We start from the raw sequence: 25,423 nt of genomic DNA, 5'->3' as shown, positions 1-25,423 counted from the left end.
TATAGTTTGTATTAAAACTTTTACTTCTGGTTCAAAAGTGACCGGATGTAATAGAATTTATATAGGAGGACGGACGATACATGAGATGAATTTTTATATTATATTGCGCAAATTAAAACGCGTAGCGAACGAATGACAAGGATTGAAATGGACTATAATTTTCGGGTTTTTCGTACTGAGTTATTAACATTAGACAAAGATATAAAGATACAAACCGCGATGATCTCGAATTACCATAAACATAATCTCATTATTATTGTGGTGTAATCGCATTCAGCTTGTATAATAATTTTGTACAGGCGTATATATAGAGCGATTCTTTTATCATCATTGCACAGTAATTTTTTCGGTAAATTTCTGTTTTTTTTTTTAAATTATTTATTTATTTTTATCAAGAAGACTTCATAATGTGTGAGCAAAAGCATATTTTCAAATTCACAAACGTTCACCGAGAAAGCCATTGTGAGTTGATAAAAGTGTCACCTCAGTACCTACCTATAGCGGAGTATACTACCTGTGCCGTCGTATTGTACGGAATTAAAATAAGAGAAAAATAACAAAAGGACAAAAACCTCGAGCGGTGGTACGTAATATATATGCGTTTAAGCAGTATAATAATGCAAGGGATAGTCAGCGGATTACGTTTTCTCAGTGTATAGCATATATTATATACAGGGTGATTAATCACGCACGCTCACCACCGTTAGGTTTCTTTTAATGATGCATTTATTCAAATTATAATTTTTGTAATTTTCAAGTATACTTAAGGACCAACATATTTTTAAGTACATACATCTTGGACCACAGCTCTACGTTAAATGTTATTGAATAGATGATTATTTTGAAAATGTTTAAATACCTGTCTAAATTTAAATTCAAAACAGTAGTTTCTGAGTTATTGAAATTAAGGACGACTTTGGATAATAGTCCCTAATAATGGCTTTAAAATATACAATATATTATTAACTATATAATATATAGTATGTCTAGTACTTATATTAGATTCGTACAATTATAACAAATTATATAATATGTTAATAAATTAATTTAAATATACATAATTAATAATTAAAATCATCATTACTACTATAATTGGTACTTCATTATATTATATCTTCCAAACCTATCATATACCTACCTATCTATGTTATCCTTAGCACATACAATAATAGCCGAATAATTCAAACTGCTATACTATACTACATAGTTTGAAATTCGATTATATATGAGAATATTATTCAACAAGATGTTGAAATAACCATCTGCTTAACGTTTTATAGTGAAAAGGGTTAGTACTTAGTCCAGATATTATGAAAAAATTACTTCTGAATTTACGACGCTCCTCGAGATCTAAAGTATTTAAAAATATTGTCTTTATAATATAACAATTTAACTATACTAGAAAACGTCAAAAATCATAATTTGAATAAAACGTGTATTATTAGAGGTCGGCAAACCGCTCCGTATAATTTTTGTAGAGTTGTATATGACGTATAATAATACAGTTAATATCTGTATTCGCGAGCGGGTTTGGTCATGTGGGTTGGGGCGATGCTGTGTGCCGGAGGGGTTTACTGTGAACGTCCGTTGTCTTTTGTCGAGACGAGAAAAAAAAAACGGAATTCAAACAAATGGAAAAACAAAAAACGAACGTTGGGCCAGATGCCGACATTGTTCGTGACGACATAACGCGGCGTCTTCCACGTACATAACAATATTATCATTCCGCCGCCGCCGCCGCTGCCGCCGATGTTGTGTCGCTTATAGTGGAATTAATATCCGTCGGATATCACGGTAAAGGTATTACCTATACAATAATATACCGCGGTAGATGTATCACACCCTAGAAGGATATTTCGACGACATGCCGCCGCTCGTAAGTCGTAGGAACCCGCCTGCAGCTGCAGAGGGGTTCGTGTGTGCGTGCACGAAGTACGTGCGGCCGCCCGTCGTAGCGCGAATAGCGTTTGCTGAATTTTTTTTTTCTCTAATATTTCGTCGGGGAAGAAATACACACGCGCTGCACACGCTGCGAAGAGGGGGCCGCGACTATAATAATATTTTAAATTACGATGGTTATTATTATTATTGTTACTATTATTATTGCCTGGGTGTAACGGAGTCGTTTTTTACTTGGAGATAGTGAGAGTGTTATAGTGTTATAGGCGCGCGTGTCGTCCGCTGATCGCATATTCCGTCTTTTGGGTGTTGCTGTTGTGGCGGCGGCGCGGGGACGGCGTGTTTTTTTTTATTTAGTTATGCAAATAATACGGCCAATACAGCGCGTTGAACGCTATGAACGCGACCGGGAACAGCAGTCTGGAGTATTCGTCGATCTTCCTCGCCAGCACCGTGTTGGTTTCCACGGACGTCGAGTAGGCGCACTCTTGTTGTAAGATTTTCTTGACCTGCCCAACAGAACACACACCGCGACTATTAGACATATTATTTATGGATATTAATGTTATTAGATTATATTATAATATTATGTAGGTGTCGTGTGTGATGGGTAAAACCGTCGGGTCGACCGAAGAGCGTAGTCGTAGCCGCGGTGGACGAGAAACGATGTTCGATCCAGTGGCAGTTATGTTGTGGATGGGTCCCCTAACGCAAAGAGCTCCGGTATTTATTTGTTTTTGAATTATAACTCATAATATTATTTTGCATTTTGTACAGTTAGGTGAGTTTTTTTGCACTATTAGATAAACTGGCTGAGCGATAAATTTACTTCTGTTCTGTGCTTTACTTCGTGAGCTTAAAATATTATTATTTATAATCCAGCGCTACGAATATGAAATGTTACGATTTAATACCACCAATATTGTTCAAAAAACAAAAAAAATAATACCAAAAAATTTTTTTTTACTTGCTATTTTTAAAATGTAAGTATATATTATACTATATTGTTAATATTTAACAATAATGACCCAAACAATTGATTAAATATCTATATACATAAGAATATAACTTGATTTTGGAGACGAAGGAAACCGGTTTTTTGTTTATTTATTATTGTTATTATTATTATTATTATTAATTATTTATTTATATGTTGTACTTGCATTTTTCTATTTGAAATATATATTATTCATTGAACAAATAATTTATTGTTACATTTTTTTCTACCTTATCTCTATTCTATAATAAAAAGAATAAAATTTACCACTCCAGTGGTTGAACTCAAAATGTAGGATATTATATAATTTTCAGAAATTAGCGATAATAATAACTACAATATGTAATTATATTATATTATTTGTATAGCCAAAAAATAGTCATAATATGTTTTTAAATTAAATTATAAAAAAATAATCTCTTCCGGAGGAAGGTCGGGCAGCTAGTTGTTAATAATTTACAGTTCAAGTCCATCTCTTAAGTAAATTAAATTTTTGTGTTTATATTATTATCCAAATAATTAAAAAATTTAGTTGAACAAAATCAACTCGAATTATATTCTATTGTATAATGTGTGTAAGACGTTTTAAGTTTTAACTATTATAAGAAAAAAATTTAAAAAAATTTAAAAAAATTTAAAAAAAATATGAAGGAGCATATTATTATTATAACCCCTCAAAAGTTTCATATCCTCATTTCACCCCCTTTCAACAGGTACAACTGCCACTGGATTAACCAGCTATATACATATCATGATGTGTCGATGTCTGTAGGTGTTCACCTACACCTGGAGGAGGAGGAGGAGAAGAAGGAGGAGGAGGAGGATTAACCAATTTAAACGTAAGATCAAACATTTTGCGTACGCTAGTATTGTAAAAAAAAATTCTCTCCTCAGAAAAATTTAAATAAATTGCGTGACAGTTTTTTTTCGTATATTACAATATGTATACGGTGGGCGGTGTTTTAAAATTGACACATTTCGATGTTGTCGAGTAATACAAAATACATTTTTTTCATAAAATACCTAGTAGGTATACATAGTATAATATTATAGGTACCTACCTATAAATACAAAAATCTGCGATAGGTATATGAGTGATTTAGAAACTTACCAAGTAATTTACTTTCAGAACTCAGAAATAAAAATGCGTTAAGAAAATATGTATTTTCTACGAATGAGATTTATATTATAATAAATATTATGATAGGGATCGCGATATACACTGTCCCACAGATCACATCGATCATTTTAATAATACATATTGCATTATTGCCATATTATTATGTGTTTGATTAACAACTTTTTTGTTGAACTGTAATTACCACGCTGACTGGTATGACCGGCGACGAGGGTAGGTTTTCGTCGTACGATTTTGTGCCCGCGGTGCCACCGTTTACCGGTTCTGTTAATATGTTTCGCAATATGTCTGGCCTCAGTTTTCTCCACATATAGTTGACGACCGTGAATTCTAGCAGTGCGCAAAACACGAACGCTGCAAAAATACAAATCGAATAATAACAACGGTTTAAGTTCTGGGGATGAGGTGGGGTAGGTTGCAACCTAGGTGGGTGTAAAACGAATGCATAGGTGTTTATTACACATTTAATAATAATACATATACAGCTAATATTGTATTAAGAGATAAATACGGCCCAGTGGCGAATGCAAGGGGAAGGATCGGGTTTCAACCCCCTCCCCCAGAAATAATAAAAAATAAAAATAATGAAAATAAATTGTTTGACCTACAATGATTTATGAACTGTATACATTTTTTCGAAAACCTCGCAGAAATTTTTTCCTGCGTTCGCCTCTGCCACGCCTGCATCTGTAGTTTTTAGTGCGTAGTAATCGGTAAATGTACGTTAATTCAGTTCACGTTCAGCTTCGTTAGCTTATTATTAATATTATAGTGAATCTACATTTTATCAAACAAAAATGGTAACGACATTGTCACTGCAGTGTTATGATGTTGGAACTGTTTTTTTTTAAAACTATATTACAATATTCACAATTTAAAAATACTTATGAACGGGCTGGGATTAACACAGGTCACAGGTGTAGTAGAAGCTTTTGCTCCAGGGCGGCATATTTCTTTTGATGTTCAAATATTAATTAATATTTTGTAAATATATTTTTTTTCTATGTTTAATCGAGTAGTAGTAGGAGTATAGATGTTGAATAACTCTATATTTTTACACTTGAAATGCTCTTGTTGTCTTAGTTCTTGTTAAGAGGTATGAAATGTATATTGCTTCAGGATCTGCTCATGAATTGCTTCAAAATTAAACAATCGGACAAAAACCTCAAACAAAATAAATAAAATGTTAAGTTTAAGTTTGATGATAGGTTGATTCATAATAACAAATCTCAGGATACAAAATTATAAAGGGTAAACGTAACCAATGAACGTAATTATTTTACAATGTTAAACGCACTTTGTAATACGGAGAAAACCAATTCGGATGCGGCATCCTTGAGTGACAATTAAAATTTAAAACAAAGTTGGCGAATGTCAAGAGAATTTTCTTTATGAGAAGTAAGTAAATATTTGATCATTGTCTGTTGATCAGTGATAGTTGCAAAAAAATTCGAAATATTTATTTTTATAGATTTTATTATTAATATTTATAAAATTAAAAATGTATGATCTGACCATTATTATTGGATATAATAGACCTATTGACAGGTTGGAAACATCTATGAACTTTTTCAACATCGATGAATACACGGATAATGATAATAGTGAAAATTGAAAGTTTATTTTGTTTGCTCATCAGCTAGAAACCAGATCAATTTAAATGATGATAAAAACAGTACAAGGTATAAATAGTAATTAAAACAGTAGTTTTTACATTTTATAGACGATGGATCAATTGGCATTTACACTGAGACAGAGCCAGGGGCGGCTAGGCCTACCGGGATACTGGATTTTCCCGGTGCGTCGCCTTACCGGTGCACTTACTTCTATTGCAGTGATGAAAATTTTTTTTAAGTTGGGTTCCATGAGAGCTTTTAACTTTTAAGACCTTAGTTTTATTTTAAAACTATGTAATAAAATTAGTATAGTATAGCTAAAAATAATAAATTGTTGTTAGAAACATAATAATTTTTAATGATTTTTATGTCTGATCGATTTATTCATTACCGCAACGAGAACAATTTATATAAAACCAGGCACATGGTAAAATCTGTTATAACAATAATATACTATTTAATAGAACCGACAATAACATCACAAATAATTCGCAAACACATCGCAACATTTTGTTAATGAAAAATTATCTCTCATTCATGACACAAATTTAACTATACCTAAGTAAAAATTTATCATCAATACGGATTAAAAAAATAAATAGATTACTTTCGATTAGTAGATAACCTTATAAGGGAACTTGTATTACATTTTAAAATCTTAGATTCAAAAAGAGAATTTTTTAGGAATTTCTAATTCAAAATAATTTGCACATTTTAGTGATTTGTTCGCCTTTTGTCAAAATTCGAATTTAAAATGCTTACAAAATAGCGTTTGATTAATCAATTATAAGTACTATATTAAATTATTGATGTGCATATAGGTAGTACCCGTGTTTACACACTGTCAAATTGTATTGTACCATACCTGTACAAGTACCCATCCACACATCTATGGCCTTAACGTAGCTGACTTGTGGCAGACCACTTTGGATACCTGTGTAAACACACACGGAACGTCGAAAAGATTAACAAAACCGAAATTGGATATTGGCATTGAATAATTAATATTCCAACAATAAAATCATATTGTTCGGTCAAATGTATACTGCGACGTACCCGAAGATTGCGAACCGACGGCCAGCAGCGTCGTCACTCCCAGCGTGGTCCGGCCAGGCACCGAGTCAACGTCCATCCAAAACGACACCCAGGAGATGACCACGATCAGCATGGTGGGCAGATAACTCTGGACCAGATGGAAACCCACGCTACGGCTCAGGTAGAACTGGGCCACCAGACAACTGTAATTGCCTGGAAAAATAGATATTCTTATTACGAGTTCGACACATAACTAGGTGCTTAGCTCGAGTGATTTAATATCATACATTATACATATTGATTACAGGTCGAACACAGCTTGATAGCACGCTCATCCCCATTTTTCCTATAATAATAATTATTATATTCGGATCTTTGGAATTTTCAAGTATACCTCTTTAGGAAAATATATTTCCAAATACTTAGAATTTTCTATACCGTTTAGAGATGAGTGTTCTAGTCGATATAAACTTCTTTTTCCCGAATCAAAATTACCATTTTTACTGTAAATTGCTAAGTAGATAACTTTTTTTAAAATAGAGAAGTACCTACCTAAATTGAAATTTGAACGATTAGTTCTTGAGTTATTTAACGTTGTGCACTAAAGATAGCAGATATAGGTTCATGATAAAAATATTTTTGAATGTTGGATTAATTAATTGAATGGAAGATAATATTAATCCATCAACATTTTTATAACCTGTAAAAATTGTCTGAGTGTAATTAGTATTAGATTCATTTGGTACCTACATCTATTTTATATTTTTGTAAATCCATTATTAAGGGGGCTACAGCTCACGTATTTTTCATACGTTTTAGACCAATAAGCGGTGGTAATTTACACATACTTTGGAATGTCCGATTTAAATTTTTTATACATGTTTGAATTTATTGATAAAATATCTAGGTTTCTTAGGAAGTCGATTTTCAATTTTCAATTTAAAATGACCTTAAAATAACCATTTTTTTTTTTAGAAATCTCATGAAATAATTGCACTACATTTGTATTTATTCTGGGCACATCTGATTTTAAATAAAAAAAAGTGATTCTTAAGAAACATAGTCTAGAAGTTTATAAATTCAACCATTTTTTCAGAATTAAAATCTGTCAAACCAAATTGTCCCAGTTTTGTCTAGCTTATTGGTCTAAAAGTTACTTTTTTTCATAGACTGGAGCCCCCTCCCGCCCCCTTAAGGTTTATTTTATGATACGGAATTTAAATATATTTAAAAACACAATAACAAAAAAAATTAATGTTTAGATTGGTCAAATCTACATTAGTTTTGACTTTTGTCAAAACCAGCTGCAGCCCCCTTAAGGACTATTATCTTTAGTCCATACATTTTAATAATACAGAAACTAATGTTTAATATTTTGAAAAATAATTATTAGCTTAGCAATTAAAATAAATAAAGTAAAAAAGATTATTACTCTTTTGAACAAAACAAGTTCATAAGGCCGCAGGACACTCCTTAAATGGTATACAAAATCTAAAAATTTGTTGATATTGTCCTTAAAGGTACACTTGAAAATTTAAAAATAAAAAGCCATAAAAATCCACTATTAAAGAAAAATATGTGGTTGAGCATGCTTGGTGAATTATCCAGTATAGGTAGGTAGTAGGATATAATAATGCAGCCGCGGCGGTTACCGATATTATTATTTATGTTGGAAATAATTTGTACCCATGTCAGTTTTTGACCTCAAACGTCTTACAAATCGTTATTAAACGCCATACTACACTAATAGGTACATAAAGTGCAGTGAATATTTCATTTTTATATTCTGTGCAAAGAATTCGACGAAATATCGTCTGATATCGAACCACATTATATAAGTTTAAAAAACAAAAAAAATAAACATACAAGGTAATAATATGAATACAGTGCGGTATATACCGTGGTATCGATGTATAACATATATTATTATACCTATATAATAAGAATTATGATGCATGTAGTCTTACAATACATTCCTCGAACGATAACAATAAAATATGACGGTACACATAAAAAATAGAATATAGATGGCAGGGCTTAGCCTTTAAGTTTGAATTACAATTAATCTTGCGGCTTTAAAATGTCAAATTATTATTACAAAACGAGGGCCGATTTTAAGTTTTATCCGAGTTGTATTATCTTATAATTTAAAATAAGTCAAAATCCGTAATAGGTACGATGTAAACGGCATAAATGCATAAATGCATAGTCATTATATTATGGTTGACTATCCGGACTATAACACTCAGTGAGTCAAATGTGTTTATCAGTATTCATAGGAATTAATAATAATTGCTCCGGAAATTTTTTCCACGCTACAGTATGTAATATATAGGTATATATTTAGATTTTTAAGTATTTTGATATCTTTATATTTTTTATACCATTATGAAGGTGTGTCCCTTGGTGATACAAACTTATTTTTGCAAATGATACCCACTCTTTTTTCAGTATCTGATTGAAATATAAATGTAATGTTAATAAATACAAATCGAAATTCAAATTAGTTGTTAAGCTTTATGTCCTAAGAATTTTAATCTTGATTGTGCATATTATATAAAACAAAACTAATATTTAGTTTAGTATTTATTACACACAGATCATTTTAAATTCTGTAAAATGTTAATGGATTAATATATTAATAAATAATTATGATATCCTATATTGTCAAATTATCATAGCCTCATAATTATACAAACGTATAATCCATAGTAGGTACAGAACTTTAGAACGTATCATCATTATTCATTATATTCAACAAAAAAACCATCTCCACTTACAATTAAAACGGATGTTTCTCAATTGTAAAAAATAAAGTTTGTATTGGCCTGCAGAATCCTACTTCTAAAATGGCATAAAAATATAATTATTTAAAAATCTGTTGTTTATTAAACGAATCAGAATAAATACCAACATTATTAACTTTGGAAAAAAATGGAGACTGATCATGGTCGAAGAATCGCCTTGTATAATATACTTAATTACACTTCAGCGGTTTCATTTGTCATTTCGTCCACGAGTCTAATGTCAGAAGGAATCCACAAGAGATTGATTAATTGGTGGGCGCCTGCAGATTGTATAAATAGACGTGTAGCAAACCGGCTATGGCGTCGCCTAGCTCAAGTTGAGTCTGCAGCTGTACGGCACTTTATATCGGAGAGCGTTTGCGTGGCAATATATTATATCGCCTGCAGCGGCATAGCGTTATAATTATCGTTGTACGTTAAACCTAAGATTATTTCGTTTCCCCGGAAATCTTAATTTTCTCCGTAAACGAGAGTGCTTATTTTATATATTATGCTACAACACTTTCCATTTAATGTTTCGAATGCGCACTAAGCCTTCTGACCGTGAATGTTTTCTATTGTCTACGCATGGTTGGGATAAGAGAGATGAAAATAATCACAAAATAAAAATTGCATTTTTTGATTTTGCAGAGCGGAGCGAAGAGTGTATTGATGTTGCAATCATGTGCGGTTTTTTTATTTGTTTATTTTTGTGTCTGAATACACTTCTTCTAGTTATAATCAAAAGCTTTGAAGGAGGTTTCTAGTAAAGAATGGATTCTAGTTAGAACTTTTGTCTTGGGGGGACCCCCTGTCAATATTGAAAATGTTCAATACTAAAAAGTACTAAAAATACTAAAATGTAAAAACGATCGGGAAAAATAACAAAAAAAAAAATTGATATGATTTTAATATCATATTATTACTAGCTGATCCCACGCACTTTGTGGGCCGTAAAAATTACTACCTTTTAAGGTGTAACTCGCCGCAGTAAGTGCAACTCAGCCAGCTGGTAGGCAATCCGACTACGTCCGATCGTGGACAACGGCGATGAGCGCATACGTGTGAGCGTATGAGCGGCTATAAGTGCAGCTCAGCTACCTTGGTAAGCCATGTGTGAAAATTCGATTTGATTAACCAATGGCAACCAATAATAAATAAATACTTTTTATACTAATTATTTCTTCTATAACAAATAACAACCATGTATAGATAAACATTTCCACCGTAAATCTAAAAATTCTTTTTTGAGCACATCCCTGGGCTCCCTGGGCTTATATTGGTCGTACCGTGATAGCATATAGCATTAAGCCTTCCTTGGATAAGACTATCCAACACAAAAATAATTTTTGAAATCAAAAAAACGGTTCCTGAGATTAGCGCGTCCAAAAAAACAATCTCTTCAGTTTTATAATATTAGTATAGATTAAAATAATTGCAGTTTTGTAACCTTGGTTACCAAAAAGTTGGACCATCTTCGCTCAAAATCGTTTTTCATCGTATACAACGATTTATCATTGAGTTCAAATTTAACATATCCATTACAGTGCATACTCAATGACGAGGTATACTCGACATCTACTGTATACCAAAGTGGTAACCTACTTGACAGTTTTTATTCTCCTTAAGAGGACGCCACACCCGTATGTGTTGTCTCCGTCTTACAAGTGCGTAACCTAGGAAATATACACTCAGCAGATCACGTTTAGCTCCGTTAGTTTAAAAATTATAGTGAATGGACTTATTATGAAACTTGATGGTAAGAACGTTATCTGTGTACTCACTTGAAGACGGAAGACAACACATGCGGGTGTGGCATCCTCTTAAAATCTATACGAAATCAATGACGATCGATTAATTAATGAAGAAAACAATAAGTACCACCTTCTATAAAAACAAGTCAGGCTTAGTCAGCTCATTGGTATTATTATTTTCAGGGGTGAAATATATTTTACTCAGACGAGATTTGAATTTTATCGTCAGTTCTTACAGTCAAAAATACTAACGGGACCTCTCTCGGGTTAACAAGTTATCTTTTATTCACAAATTGATGCTTGGGAGTACACGACGTATTTGTATTTATACTTTATGGAAGCACTACTGTATATACATATACTGGATGGTTATTTCAACAGTAAACACTCATTATCTCTATCTCGAAAAGTATAAACGTTTTAGAAAATATTTATTTTACATCATTTAAAGTCAGGATTTTTTACCAACTTTTAGTCGTTATCCGTTTTTAAGATTTATTTTATTTAAAACATAATGGGAATTTTTATTTTTATATCCTGAAGCTGAATATTATTTTTCTGCTTGAAGTTAAGATGAGTGTAGTGGAATGGTACATCCGGGATACCCACCTAGTAAATTGTTGGTCCACTACTCTCGTTGTCAATACTTTAAAAAACTTTCCACTTACAGCTACCTTCAATAATAGTCCAAAATTCAATTTTTATACATACTAATCTTCAGAATTTAAACAATTAATATTTTCGAAAATTGTTTATATTTTTTGAGATAGTTAGCATTTACTGTTAATTATCCAGTATAATATGTATATTTATGTATTATATGCATTATGTGTAATATAAATAATAAATTAAAATTGTGTATTGTTTATTTCTATGTCAAATTCACTAATTGAACATAAAAACACCGATTGTAAATACAAAAAAAAAGGTACTAAAATAAATTAGTACTAAAATAAGCAACAGACTTGTTTTTATGATGCGTTATTATGATTTGAGTTATTTTATTCATATTGAATTCAAGAACCACTCTCTTGAAACATTTTGTACCCTTACAATTATTTATTTTTTTTTTTTATTATTATTCGTAAAAGGTACTTAACAGTATAATGCTGTAATTGTACAAAATGAACCCTTTTTTTAAAATAATTAAAATAATTTTTAATTGAAAATGTGTACCTACCTAAAACTGAACAAATCATCAATTTTTATTTTTTTCTTTCCAATGCATATTGTATTTATTTATTTATTTTAACGATCAATTGTAAACAATGTACTTACAACAAAAATGCATTGCTTAAAAAAATACAATTAAAATAAAACGTGTAAATCTATTCAGTATTCATAAACAATTTTTTTCGATCACTTAAAAAGATAATTTCGAAATATTGTAATTATGATTCATCGGTATGTTATGTTATAAAGGTAGAAGATGATGGTTGTTATCATGTGTTGGATGGGTAGTTAATAAATAATATTTTGGACCGGCGTTCGAGCTCCTGCCGGCGGACGCCCAAGGGAAGGATGCGATCCTGAGAGAGGCCGAAGAGCGGTTCAGGCTGTTCTACGGCATGGTGGAAAACATCCTCTCAATCAAAGAAGAAGAGGAACGAGTGCGACAGGCTGCAAACCGGCGGAATTACTATAGTTAAGACCCGATCTGTACCGTTTGTAATATAACTCAATTTTGTTTGTAATAACAGCGGGTGGGGGATTGTCCCGCCGCTGTTAATTGTCGTGTGTTTGTTTTGACAATAAACGATGGGGGCTGGAGGAGAAGTACTGGCACCATAGTTCCTCCTCCAGTCCTCGATACCACAATAAAAAAAAAAAAAAAAAGTTAATAAATAATAACTATACAATTATATCCAAGAGGTTTATTATTTATTTTTTAAGATACATGTTTAAAAATTAAAAAAATTATTAAAGTTACTAAAAGTTTTCTGGAAAATCATAATGTGTAGATTATTATTACGTTACAGTATTGTTGGTTGTACTGATCATAATATTATCAGATGGTTGTGAAGTGGGACGTTGTTAAAATAGACAGAATTTTACTCTCTGTATTCCTTCCATAATTTATCAATTGTAGATGCATATAATATATGTATTGTGTATAGTAGTATAATATTAGTTTGGCGGCTGTTGGTTAACCCAAATTAGAATTTATTAGATGGTATTCCGTTCATTAAGAAATATAATATACAAAATATTTCGCATTAATGTTATACCTACTTGAAAATCAAAAGTTCATCTTTTGGACGTGATGTTCCAATAATAATAAAGAAAGTAACATTTTTAAGAACGATAGTAAAAAATATATAGGTGACCGTTAAAATTGTTATAAGGGCAACGAAAGCAAAATTTAAAAAAAACACAATTAAAGTTGACATTTTCAGAAGTAACCGCGGGTTTATGTAGTTAATAAATCATGCTGACGCCCATGTGGTATGTAATATTCATTTTGCGTTTTATAATTTGCTTGAATAATTCAGGTGCCGATCTTAATTAAACGACTACTTGAATGTTTTTTTATAATTTAAAAAATATGCTTTTTATATTTAGGTATCGTGATAGGTAAGTTAATTGTATTTTGATTTTTATCTCTACAAAAGTATAAACATTACCTACGTTGATATTTTCACGTATAACAATATTTTGGAATGCTGTGCTATGCCCTCAGGTATTTAAAAAAACACAAGGCAAATTAAAATTATTATTTTTGGTTAATGGAGTTCTCGTTTCACGTGTTGAAAAATTGAAGTTTATATAGGTCCATTTTTTTCTATAACAGGTGTCCTGAGGTTAGCACGACGCGATACATAATATTATACATAATTTAGTTTGAAATTGTTTTTAATAATTAAAATAATAAAAAAAAAAACGTTGAGCTCTATTTCATTTCCAGGCAGGTACGACGTGCTCCGACGTCGGGACACGATGATAGTCATTATTTTGAATTTCCACATACAACTCGCTGAATATTAATACAGTCAAATGTTGTACCGTTTATCATTGAATAAACGGCGAGTTAAAAGTTTTGTACTTTATGGATAAATGTACTGTTCAAACACGAAAACAACATAATACATCTGCGTACAAATAAACAACGTACAATAATATTATATTGTTTTTCTAATATAATATATTATATTATCGTTACGCAGATCGCACGCAGTTACCGCATCATGACATCGGTCGAGACCTACAAAAGACTGAGCGGAGCGTGCTGAGAACCAAAAAAAAAAATTTCCCGAACGATAAGTCTATTTGTTCATAACTACATAGCATGTCGTATACGCGTGTTGAAGAAAACGTCGTTGCAGTTTGACAATTTTTTTTTTACGTGTGTGCGCTGTAGTTGAAAAGTTTTCCCCGACTAATCGAGTATACAACATATCATAATATTGTATAATATGAGAAATATTTTATTCTTCAGTGCGATATCTTCTGGAATATTCGTGTGAAAACTATCAGGTAACCCGGCCGTTTCGGCAGCCGACCGAGCGTAAAATGTATTTAAATACGAACGTCCCTGCTGCTATTAGCGAAATGCATGAGAGATAATGCCCAAGAGACTTAACATGAATAATGGGCGACCCTTAGCGCATTGTGTGCACACGCATTTCCGTTTTAAGTTCATTTGATCGTAATGTGTAGTTACTATTTATCTGTAATTTAATTTCGAATAAAATTATTTGTCTTAATTAACGTTTGCTCCGAAACTAATATGGTTATATTAAACTGTTTGGTTAAGAATGAGTGCGCGATGATGTCTTCCTACGTAACAGCACCTTAGTATATAATCATATAATATGTACACCAAAACGAAGCGTTACCGTACGGTAAATCAGAAAACAACAACATGTGCACTTGTGCAGTTATGTTTACACCGTATACGTACAACGAATCGTTTATATAACGGTGTTTTGTATTATACGCAAAATAATATATACCGACCACGGATTGTATATTATTATCTCCCAAAATTATGGAACTTTTAAATTCCTGAATTTATTATCTAATAGAGGGCATTTTAAAAATATTTTTTTTTGGTCACGCGTTACTCTATAGAGCACTGCTGTAACTTTTAAATTATAACAATAATATATCAGTAGAAATAAAGATTACGCCTCTGACGCTAAAAATCAACTCATTTTTTATGTATTTTTACTGTATGGGCTTAGTTTTTTACTTTTAACAACCATGTTAATTCAATATTTTTTTTATATTCATGCTACACAAATATGGGTTTTATGCTTATTTAAATGTAAAAAAGCGTTGGTAAGCTTTTGTATTGATTTAAATATTTTAAAAAGCACAATACAGCAGAACGGTTTGTAGGGATCTTTATAGGTACTGTAGGTATAAAAATATTACTATTATTGTTTAGCAGACATAGTTTTATGCAAACAACGAAGTTCACAATGTACGAGTTAGGCTGTTCTAGTTTTTCTTCACACATAATGCGGTATGTAAATTTTATTATTTTTAAATTCACTTTATTATTGTCATATTTATGACTCGTCCGCAAGCGTAATTTGTAACTTTGACCAAATACCAAAAATAAATGTTTTATCATAAAAATAAATATTTTTAAAATATAATTATTTCTGTCACCGGTTCATATAAAGGTAGATAACAGCCGTATTTTACTATCAAATCATACTTTTAACAGTTTAACGTAGGTACCATAAATGTTTGGTTTGAAAAAAATGAATGTTATATATAATATCGTAGAGAATAAAAGAATGTTTTTCTTTTTACTTATTTTGGTGCAAGTTTTTAAAATTGTTGTACACAATTGTTTGCTGCAGTCATATTTAATTAAAAAAAATGTTACTATCTCTTCCGGGATTATGATTTTGGGAATGCATTTATTGGATTTTTATATTCCTGAGCCGTATGGAAATATTTGATCTTTTGTTGAACAAAATAAATACAAATCGTGACGTTAGAAAATAGAGAAAAATCAATTCCAGGTGGTATATCTGAATTTTATAAAAATAAAAACATCTCCATGTTCTCATACTCAGTACAAATATGCGCCGGCAATTTATTTTTTATTTTTTGTATAAGTATGTAAAATATAAAATTTATTGATTGCTATATGAAATATCTATAGAATATTGATACTTCACTAGAATTTTATATGCTTTTTATACCTATCTCTGTCACTATTTTTGTGATACCTACCTATATCCAACGGCACAATCAGGATTCATTTTCCTTGTGTGGTGAGTAGGGGCGGGGGTGTTATGCATTTGAAAAATGTTTCTCTTTGGATTTTTTGAGTAAAATCTACCAAAGTATACGTCATACACGTTATACATACGTACCATTTGACGTCTGAAATTTCAATAGAAGTTATGTAACCTTGTTGTATTACATACGTACAATTCATAAAAAATAATCTCATATTTCGTTGGAGGGGATTACAACTCCCATGCTATTATACCCTACACTCCTGAATGAGAACGTGTTAATTGAAAACAAAGTCCTAATTGCAATCTATGATAATGGTTAATATTATTAAAATAAAACTGTATAAATAACGGTTAAACCGAAAATGGTCTGTTAAATAGATGACGTTGTTGAATTTGGTTAAATATCGTTTACATTTTCATTAATACCCAAAACACGAGTTATTACATTTTAAGTTTTGTAATCCAAAAATACAAATGGCAAGGATAAAAACCTTTAAGATGAATAGCATTTTCACAATGACTATCGATCTAGTTGAAACGACAAATTTTAATTTAAACAATTTTTTAAATTGTTTAAATATAATTTATTTAGATATATACATAATTCAGTATAAATTACCTTCCATTAGATTGCTACTGCCTACTATAACTTAAATTTTATATTTAATTATAAAAAATGTACGTACCTATTTGAAATGATTCTTGACAGTCGGAAGGCACGATGTCTACAATTTCAAATTGTGGCATTCTCAATCCTTTGGCCATTAGTACGGGATCCGTATTTTTCCACTCCAATCGAAGTTCTTCAATAGTTTTTGAAACTAAAGTGATACACGTTAAAGTTATTTTGATAAATTAAATCATTAAAATTGTATAAGATTAGAAACAATTTATCTAGTTTACTAAAAAAATATCAATGTTATCAGGGATCAGGACAAGGAATAATTGAAAGCTCACGGCGTATATTATACAATATGTATTTTTGGAACTGTATAAGTAATAATAGTATGTATGCAAGTATTTAACCGTTTTGTATGTATGATTGGGGTGATTTAATCACTTGCATTTTTTGGCAATAGCATATCATTTTGAGAATTACATTATTCTTTTAAATTTATCCGTTTTTTAGGCCCTTTTTAAACAAACACCCATTCAATTATGATTTGTTTACGGATTGCTGGACTAGCATAAAATAAAATAGTCAATTCATAAGTTTTATTATAGTGTATTATTAGTTGATTTTTTTTCACAGTGTATATTTAATATAGTGAAAATATGAAAAATATGAAAAGTTCGAAATATGAACAACTTAAATTATAAAAAGTAAAAGTCTGTATTATATAACTTCCATACATATAGATCTATATATTTTTATTTTTAAACAGATACCATTTACTATGTATAACATTTAATGCTTCGGTGAATTAAAAATACATCGTAAGTCTAAAAAGCAGTGCATTTTTTTCCTGGGTATGCCCGAATACCTTTATATATATACAAATTTAGTGAAAAAATATCGATTAGCATACATATATTATGCGACTATCTAATATCTATTCATTTTTTTTTAAATATACCTTTGCAGGTTTTGATTTTTTAAAATTGTGTTTAGACCCGGGCACTTACTTTCAAAGGTATAAATAATGTGAATGTGGTAAAGATATAGTATTATAAAAACACAAGTCAATAGGCAATATTATCAATACGAAAATACGTGGTATTTCTGACAAAACATTGATAACTGCTTTTCATGGAATTACTTTTAAGTTTATGTTGTCTTTGGGAATAATGAGCTATACGTGATATTATTAATAAAATATTCCAGGTTTTATTTCTGAAATAATTTATGTTTATATCACAAAATCACTTTTTTTTTAACTTATGAGGTATTACTTCTCTATCAAAGAAACCTTATAAATGTTAAGTTCTTAGTAAAACATGTAATTTTAGTATATGAATTAAGTTCTGTGACAATTATTTAAAGTTAAACATATTGTATGTAATATTATTAATTATTAATTTTAATTAATGATATTTAAGAATTGAAATATTAATCTTGTCTTTTAAAATATTTTATGGTTTGCTTGTTTTACTTCCTCGAACAGAAAAAATGCCTAGTAATGAATAATTACTCTTATTTATTTAACATTTAAAAAACTTAATTTCGTTTTTCAAAGATATGTTAATACCGTATTTTATTTTTCGCACAGATAATTAATTGTAATTGAATGATGCTATATAATGATTGGGAGAAAAATATGTATGAATGCGAATTTATGAAATACATACCAAGTCCAATTATAATTATTATGTTGTAAAATATTATCAGAGATTAAGAGCTGTTTTCTGACGTAGTTTATTGGTAATATATTTTAAGTTTAGTCAAAATTAATGAAATCACGTTTCAAACTGCGTATATAGCGTTTAAAGGTTTATTAAGAAGATTGCCCTGTCTCTAGATATCTTTGCTTTGTTTGTCAACAGGATTAAACTAAACGTGTTATGTTGTTGGTTAGTGGTTTCTCCTACTAGGTTTTGAAATTAAATAGTTCACTAAAACCTAAACTTTGGTGTCTCTAGAATTAACTTATTAAGTTAGTACCTATCTTTGGTCATAAGTTTTATGCATACATACTGCTTGGATAACGTGTTAGACTAAACAGTTTTTGAGAGGTATTAGCCTTGTGATTGTTCAACCATCTGCCAAATTATGATTATCCATATAAAATGTATTGTGATTGATCATGGTTTAATACTTTAATGTGAGTTTATCTGTGTTTATATTCAATATTATTCATGTATGCTGATTTTATTTTAACCAAAACCTTTGATTTTATTCGTACAGAAAAGTTAGTGATTTTTTTCAAAAACTTTTTACATTATAATATTCTAATTTTTTTGATAATTATAATATTTTTACTCACCACCTTTTTTTTGTTTGGTTCTAGAATTTAAATCTATAATTTATTATCTTAATATTTTTTCGAAAACATTGAATGTTTTGATATAAAAGAATGGTGCATTAACTATAATAATTATTTAATGTTCAGATTGGAGTAGAAGGCAAGGAAATTTCTTTACAAAAGTACAAACATATATCATGGAATATGTTACTCTCTCTCTGTTACTCCAGTCTAAATATTTAAATATTATAATTTATAATGGATTAGATCTAATGTAAAACCAATGTAGAATATCAATATTTTTGAAAAACTATCTTTTCGATAATTTAAAATTGCAATTACGTATTGGATGTCATATGTAAATTGAAAGTCAATAAGGCAGTTTAACAAAAAACAGTAAGATAGCGGGAACCAACAAATGGCAATCGTACACAAATATAATATAGAGTAGAAGTATATTGTTATTTACAAATGTTAAAACGAATCGAATCATAACCAAACAATAACCACGAATATTTCTCTAGATATGCCGGGTTTATTTTAAATCAACTTGTATACCCCGACTGAATATTCTACAATATATTGGACAGCATCTCGTGGGTGCTAATAAAATAGTAAACGAATTCTGACTTCAAAATGTATTCGACTATCTATTATAGATATCTAATTTTCAGCTCTTCTGTTTTTTGAACACTATTAACATGATAGTGATGATATTAACATGACTATTATACCTGAGTAGATGCGATGTAATTTTAAAATTTTGAACATTTACTTTATCCAACTTCGACGTTTAATTTGTAGGAATATGAATATTGCGCAATATGATCTGCAGTTCTAAATGTTTGTGTATGATTCAGAGGTTGTTTGGAAAATCGTTAAGCTTATAAATTCAATTATTTACTAAATTCGGATATTTAAGTACCTATACTATGTAGATACTTAAACAGCATTGAACTTCTTATTTTCCAAAAACATTGAGTAAAGTTGATTGAAAATACAAAAGTTAAATAGTTATAATAAAAGTTATAAAAGAAAAACGAGTTTATTTTGAAAAAAAATATGGGATAGTTTCCTCAAATCTAAATTCCAATACGCAATCAAAATTTAAATTACAGAACTAAAACCAAAATAATAATCTGACGGCGTCAGTGTTTTTCAACGATAAAATATATTATATCTTTTTCCTTTCGAAATGAAAAAAAACAAAATATAAAATAGTTTTCTGGCGTAGAATGATTGCTGAGAACACTAAATAAAAACAAAATTGTAAATAGAACCTACTGGAAAAAGTCGCTTAAAAAAAATCGTTTAGTTAACAAGGTTTTCCCTCATTTTCCTCTTTTTATATTATGAATACCTTCGTAATTTTAATTTATTATCATACCTATTAAGTATATTATATTGCACACAGTTTTATTTTTGTGTTACAATATATTAAAACATAATATCTATAATATTCAAAAATTGGAACCAAAAAATTTAACTTGAGTTAGTCAACTTAAGTCAAAACGTCAAGTTATAAGTTAAGTAGTTACCTGATAAACAATATATATTTTTAAATCTAAAAGTTTAAAGTTAGTAAGGATAAAAATTTGAAAATAAGTGCGTTCATTTTTTTCGCTTGTATCACATATTAGTGTGATTGTACAACTTTAATTTTTTTTAAATAATACCTATCTCAAATTTTGTTATAGACACAGAATACTATTTCTTCCTATTGCACACTAGTTGTAATTTATTCAATTGCAGATTTGTGCCAACTAACATATTAAAACGTAGGATATTTATCTGTTAATTTTTATTTAAAATAATTGTATTCAGCGCGACTATTGAATAACAATGATAATAATAATAATAATAAAAAAAATGTAATTATTAGTTATAACTGATAACTATATGTATAAACTATATAAAAATAGTTTTAAGTAAACTTATTATTTTTTAAATAACCGGAAATGGCTAAGTTATAACAGATGATGCTTGTGAAATTACTAATTTAGTTAGAAAATATATATTTACTAGTTAAGTTGAAAAGTTTAAAAAAATTAACTTTAACTTATCTTTGATAATTAATAACCACTCGATGTAATGGAGCATAATATTGTTTTATTTTCTTATTTGTCTATAGTTATCTCGTGAGCCATTTTTTATATCGTGCTTGGGTTTCTTATTGGTGTTTCAATAAGTTTTATAATTATTTAATTCTTAAATACTATTAACTAAATTCCTACGGATATTTCATCCCTCGTTATTATGTTATATTGCTATAGAGCTTCTATATAATCATATTTACATATAATACATGTCCACTGTTTTTTCCATCATTCTTATGATTTATTTCGATATTATTTGCATCACTATGTATCTAGAATTCCAGCTATACTTTCTAATTTCTTTATTCAATTTTTTATTAATTTTTTGCAGCTATATAATAATTATGTATTATGAGTATTGTCACTATAAGATACAGGTGTATTATTTTTAAATTAGGGTAAGTTTCCTTCAAAATAATCTTATAAAAATAACTCTCTCTATTCGGAATCTAATCTAATACACATGAAATAATCATGTCAACACATTGCAATTTTTTGAAATTATGGCGGCAATATATTTAAGAATTCAAATATTTTTTTTAATAAAACAACCATCCAGATGTTTCATTAAAATACTGTGATGAAACTCACAACTAGCCACTTCCATTGTGCAAATTTGGTTATCCAATGGAAATTTAGACAGGTCCATCATACATGAAAATGTCAACTTCAATCTGAAAAAAAAATACATATAGGTATACTTAATGTTGTAGGTACTGTAGTTTTTAATAACATTTAAAACTATACTGAATGGTGGAATCAAAGGAATATTGTTGATGATAAAGTATTGTTCTTAAAGGCGTATATATTGTAGTACCTATATCTATTTTAAAAACTTGAATCTGTATCGACAGTACCTATAGACACGATGTATCGTATGACTTTATGTTCAGAGCTCCCGCAAGTGATTAACTTTTTTTAAAAATTAATCGTTGAAAAGTTACTATCAAATTCAAATTCGGTTTTGATTTCGTTAAACGTTTTTAAATGCATAATATAAGAAATATAATAATAATTTAAACGATGTGATTTGAAATACGAGTTATACTTATTGTGGCATATTTTTGGTCGATAATATAAATTAATGTATCATACTTAACGGTACGTTTTATTTACTGCTATTCGCTACTGGTTTTCATTGATGGATTACATTACATTAATTTCTGCGTTTTAAATGCATATAATTATAAGCTATAACCATAACGTTATTTGTGCTCAGCATGTTTTTTCTGTTTAACAAGAAAAACGTAGACCAAAATTATACATTTCTTTTTTCATTTACTATAGACTGAAATTTACCAACGTTCTGTAATAGCCTGAAAACATTCAGAGCATTTAAATATGTTTTTAGAGTGTATATTCATTTTTTAAATTACTATTTACTTTCTGCTGGTTCCCCATTTCTCCTTCCTACTACTACGAACTAACCGCAACAAACGTTGTCATCTTTTTCCATTTCCTACTTTACGTAATATAATATAATATAATATAATAATATACAAACATTTTGATAAATAAATTGATGATTAAATATTTATGACTGATGTAGAATGGTCAGTAGAAATTCAATTAAATCGTATCCGTAATATATGCGTCTTATTGACATAGAATAGTTATAATTTAATAGTAATTAAAATGCGCATTTGTGATGAAATTATAATACTATGCAGTAAATAATTATTTTCAAATATTAAAACTGTACAGACATACTATTATGATATTATATTATAATATAATTCGTGAGTAGATAATAATATGATTTATATTAAATTTTGATGGAAATCCGTTATATTTAATTTTTACAATATAGGCGGGAACACATTTTTTTTGAAAAAAAAAAAAAATACCGTACCAATTATCAATAACTAAATAATTACGTTAAAAGTGTACATTTGTATTCATTAGTTGTCTCCATGCATAATAATTTTAAGTGCACGCGTTGGTGGTGCATGGAAAGAATACAACGAATGAAGAACCAAAAATAATCTTATTGGTGAAGTCGTGGGGATGTGAACATTTTGAAGGAACCAGTCAATTTCGAGACAGTTATTTAGAAATTATTTTCTACTAAAATTGAAGGTGAAGCTGTGCGATCGATGTACGTAAAATAACAGGTGGAATACTTAAAGTCCACAAGCACTCCACAAACCTATCCCTAATGTAATAGTACCTACATATCGTGTCGTGTAATTATTTATATTAGTCGAAGAGGGACTAAGTAATACATTCGTCGTACGTCAGACCCGTGGAGAGGTCAGCAGAGAATATTTTCAAGACGTGTCGAGAATCCAACTACCACTTATTCATCCATCTCAAAAGTAATTATATTTATATAATAAATATTATAAAAAAGGGATCGTGATAACGACACCATAATAATATGGTTAGGTTAGACTAGCTGGATCGCCAGAGAATACGTTTTGCGTATAAAATTATCCACGCATTATCTTATAGGGGTAAGTGCTATATAGTCTACTAAATACTATACAATAAATTTAATTCAACGATTGTATAATTTCAATAATATGGAACTTTTGTCTCATTCCCAAAAACCAACCGGATTTTAAATACAATTTTAAAAACAATTAGAAGATTATATTATGTATCTGTATTTGAGTGACAGTTTTGTTGAGAATTTCGTCAAATTAATGAATCATGTTGTTTTTATATAGATAATATATATATCCCTATAATACGTTACCAACCGTACAATCTTCTTCTTGCGAATGACATTTAAAATACAATACGCCATTCTAATTCAAATGCTTTTCCACTGTTTTATTTTCTCGATACATAGCAAATTCAAAACGAAAATATCAAATAATAAAATCGCTTCTTGCTTCTTACCGTTTTTTTTTTTCAAATTATATTTACCAATTTTAATTCGTACACACACACAATAAGTACTTACACAGACATGCAACGGACGGTTCGCGTCAGTGGCGTAATTAGGATAGGCCGTCGGATGGACGTTCATAATTATGTTATAAGAGCACTTTTATACTATTTTCAAAACTTTTCAAACCGGGTATTAAAGTTGTGTGATGTATGACACACATTGTTCATTACGAAATGTTGAACATGTAGAACGAAATTAAAAAGTGGGCAGTGGTCAGTAATGATGACTGCATTATTATGAAAAATCGTTGATTTTAAAATTTAAAATGTTTAAGATTTTAATTTAATTATCGCGAAAATATATCAAAATATATGCTTATCAAAATAATAATATTACAGTATGAAGTTAATAGGACGTCGCACCTTCATGATGTGTTTTCTGCGTTTTTACAAATAAATAACACAAAATTGAAAATTCCATAGAGAATCGGCCGTTTATCAGAAACAATTTCGTGTTAGGGTTAGCTTTAATATTAGATTGAATATTATTGCCATATTATATACACTTAGATACCTTCGAATATTATCTACGTTTGAGCGTCGAGTTTTCATAGTATTTAAAATATGTTCAAGCAAGTGATGGGTAAATAACATTTTATATTTCAACCGTAAATGATTGATGGTTGTCGGAATAAGACATCTATACCTCGTGTGCTGTTACAGATCTAAACAGTCCAAACTGTCAGACTGATGTTTGGTTTACCCTTAACATCTGGTTCAATCTTAGCCCATATGGAAATGAATGCTTGAGCAGGAACGAGAAAGCCACGGAGGTTTCGCATAGTTTTTGTAAATATAGGAATAATGCTATAGAGCAGTGTTTTCCAAAGGGTGTGCCGAGAAACACAATTTGTTTTTAGCAGAGTAGACGTAATTGTTTCGTACAATAGAATAAAAATATGTTCGTCATTGAAAGACAAATAATATAATATAAGTATAATATTACTAGATAATAATATAAAGATTTTCATTCAGGTACCTAAGAGTTTCATAGTCCTCATAAGTACTTATTTTAGGAAAATAGACTATGTTTATCCAAAGCGTGCCATGATTTATTATAATTAATAACTGATAATAATGTGCTGTGATGAAAAACA

At 29.7% G+C, this 25,423-nt stretch overlaps 1 protein-coding gene across 1 annotated transcript in view; it reads right to left on the bottom strand.

Moving 5' to 3' along the window:
• Positions 1-1,062: 1,062 nt before the first annotated feature.
• Positions 1,063-25,423, bottom strand: part of LOC100159323 (glycine receptor subunit alpha-2-like) — a 234,806-nt gene continuing 210,445 nt past the window's right edge. Inside the window, exons 5-10 of the mRNA XM_029488719.1 lie at positions 22,020-22,102; positions 17,116-17,250; positions 6,707-6,898; positions 6,516-6,584; positions 4,219-4,388; positions 1,063-2,408 (exon numbers count right to left, since the gene is read on the bottom strand). Of these exons, the coding sequence (XP_029344579.1) occupies positions 2,253-2,408; positions 4,219-4,388; positions 6,516-6,584; positions 6,707-6,898; positions 17,116-17,250; positions 22,020-22,102 (805 nt within the window). The 3' untranslated portion in view covers positions 1,063-2,252. The remainder of the gene's footprint in view (positions 2,409-4,218; positions 4,389-6,515; positions 6,585-6,706; positions 6,899-17,115; positions 17,251-22,019; positions 22,103-25,423) is intronic.

The sequence above is a fragment of the Acyrthosiphon pisum genome, chromosome A1 (genome assembly GCF_005508785.2).
Source record: "Acyrthosiphon pisum isolate AL4f chromosome A1, pea_aphid_22Mar2018_4r6ur, whole genome shotgun sequence".
Classification (NCBI taxonomy): domain Eukaryota; kingdom Metazoa; phylum Arthropoda; class Insecta; order Hemiptera; family Aphididae; genus Acyrthosiphon; species Acyrthosiphon pisum.
The sequence above is the reverse complement of the archived record's forward strand: the minus strand, read 5'-3'. Positions and strand labels throughout refer to the sequence as shown.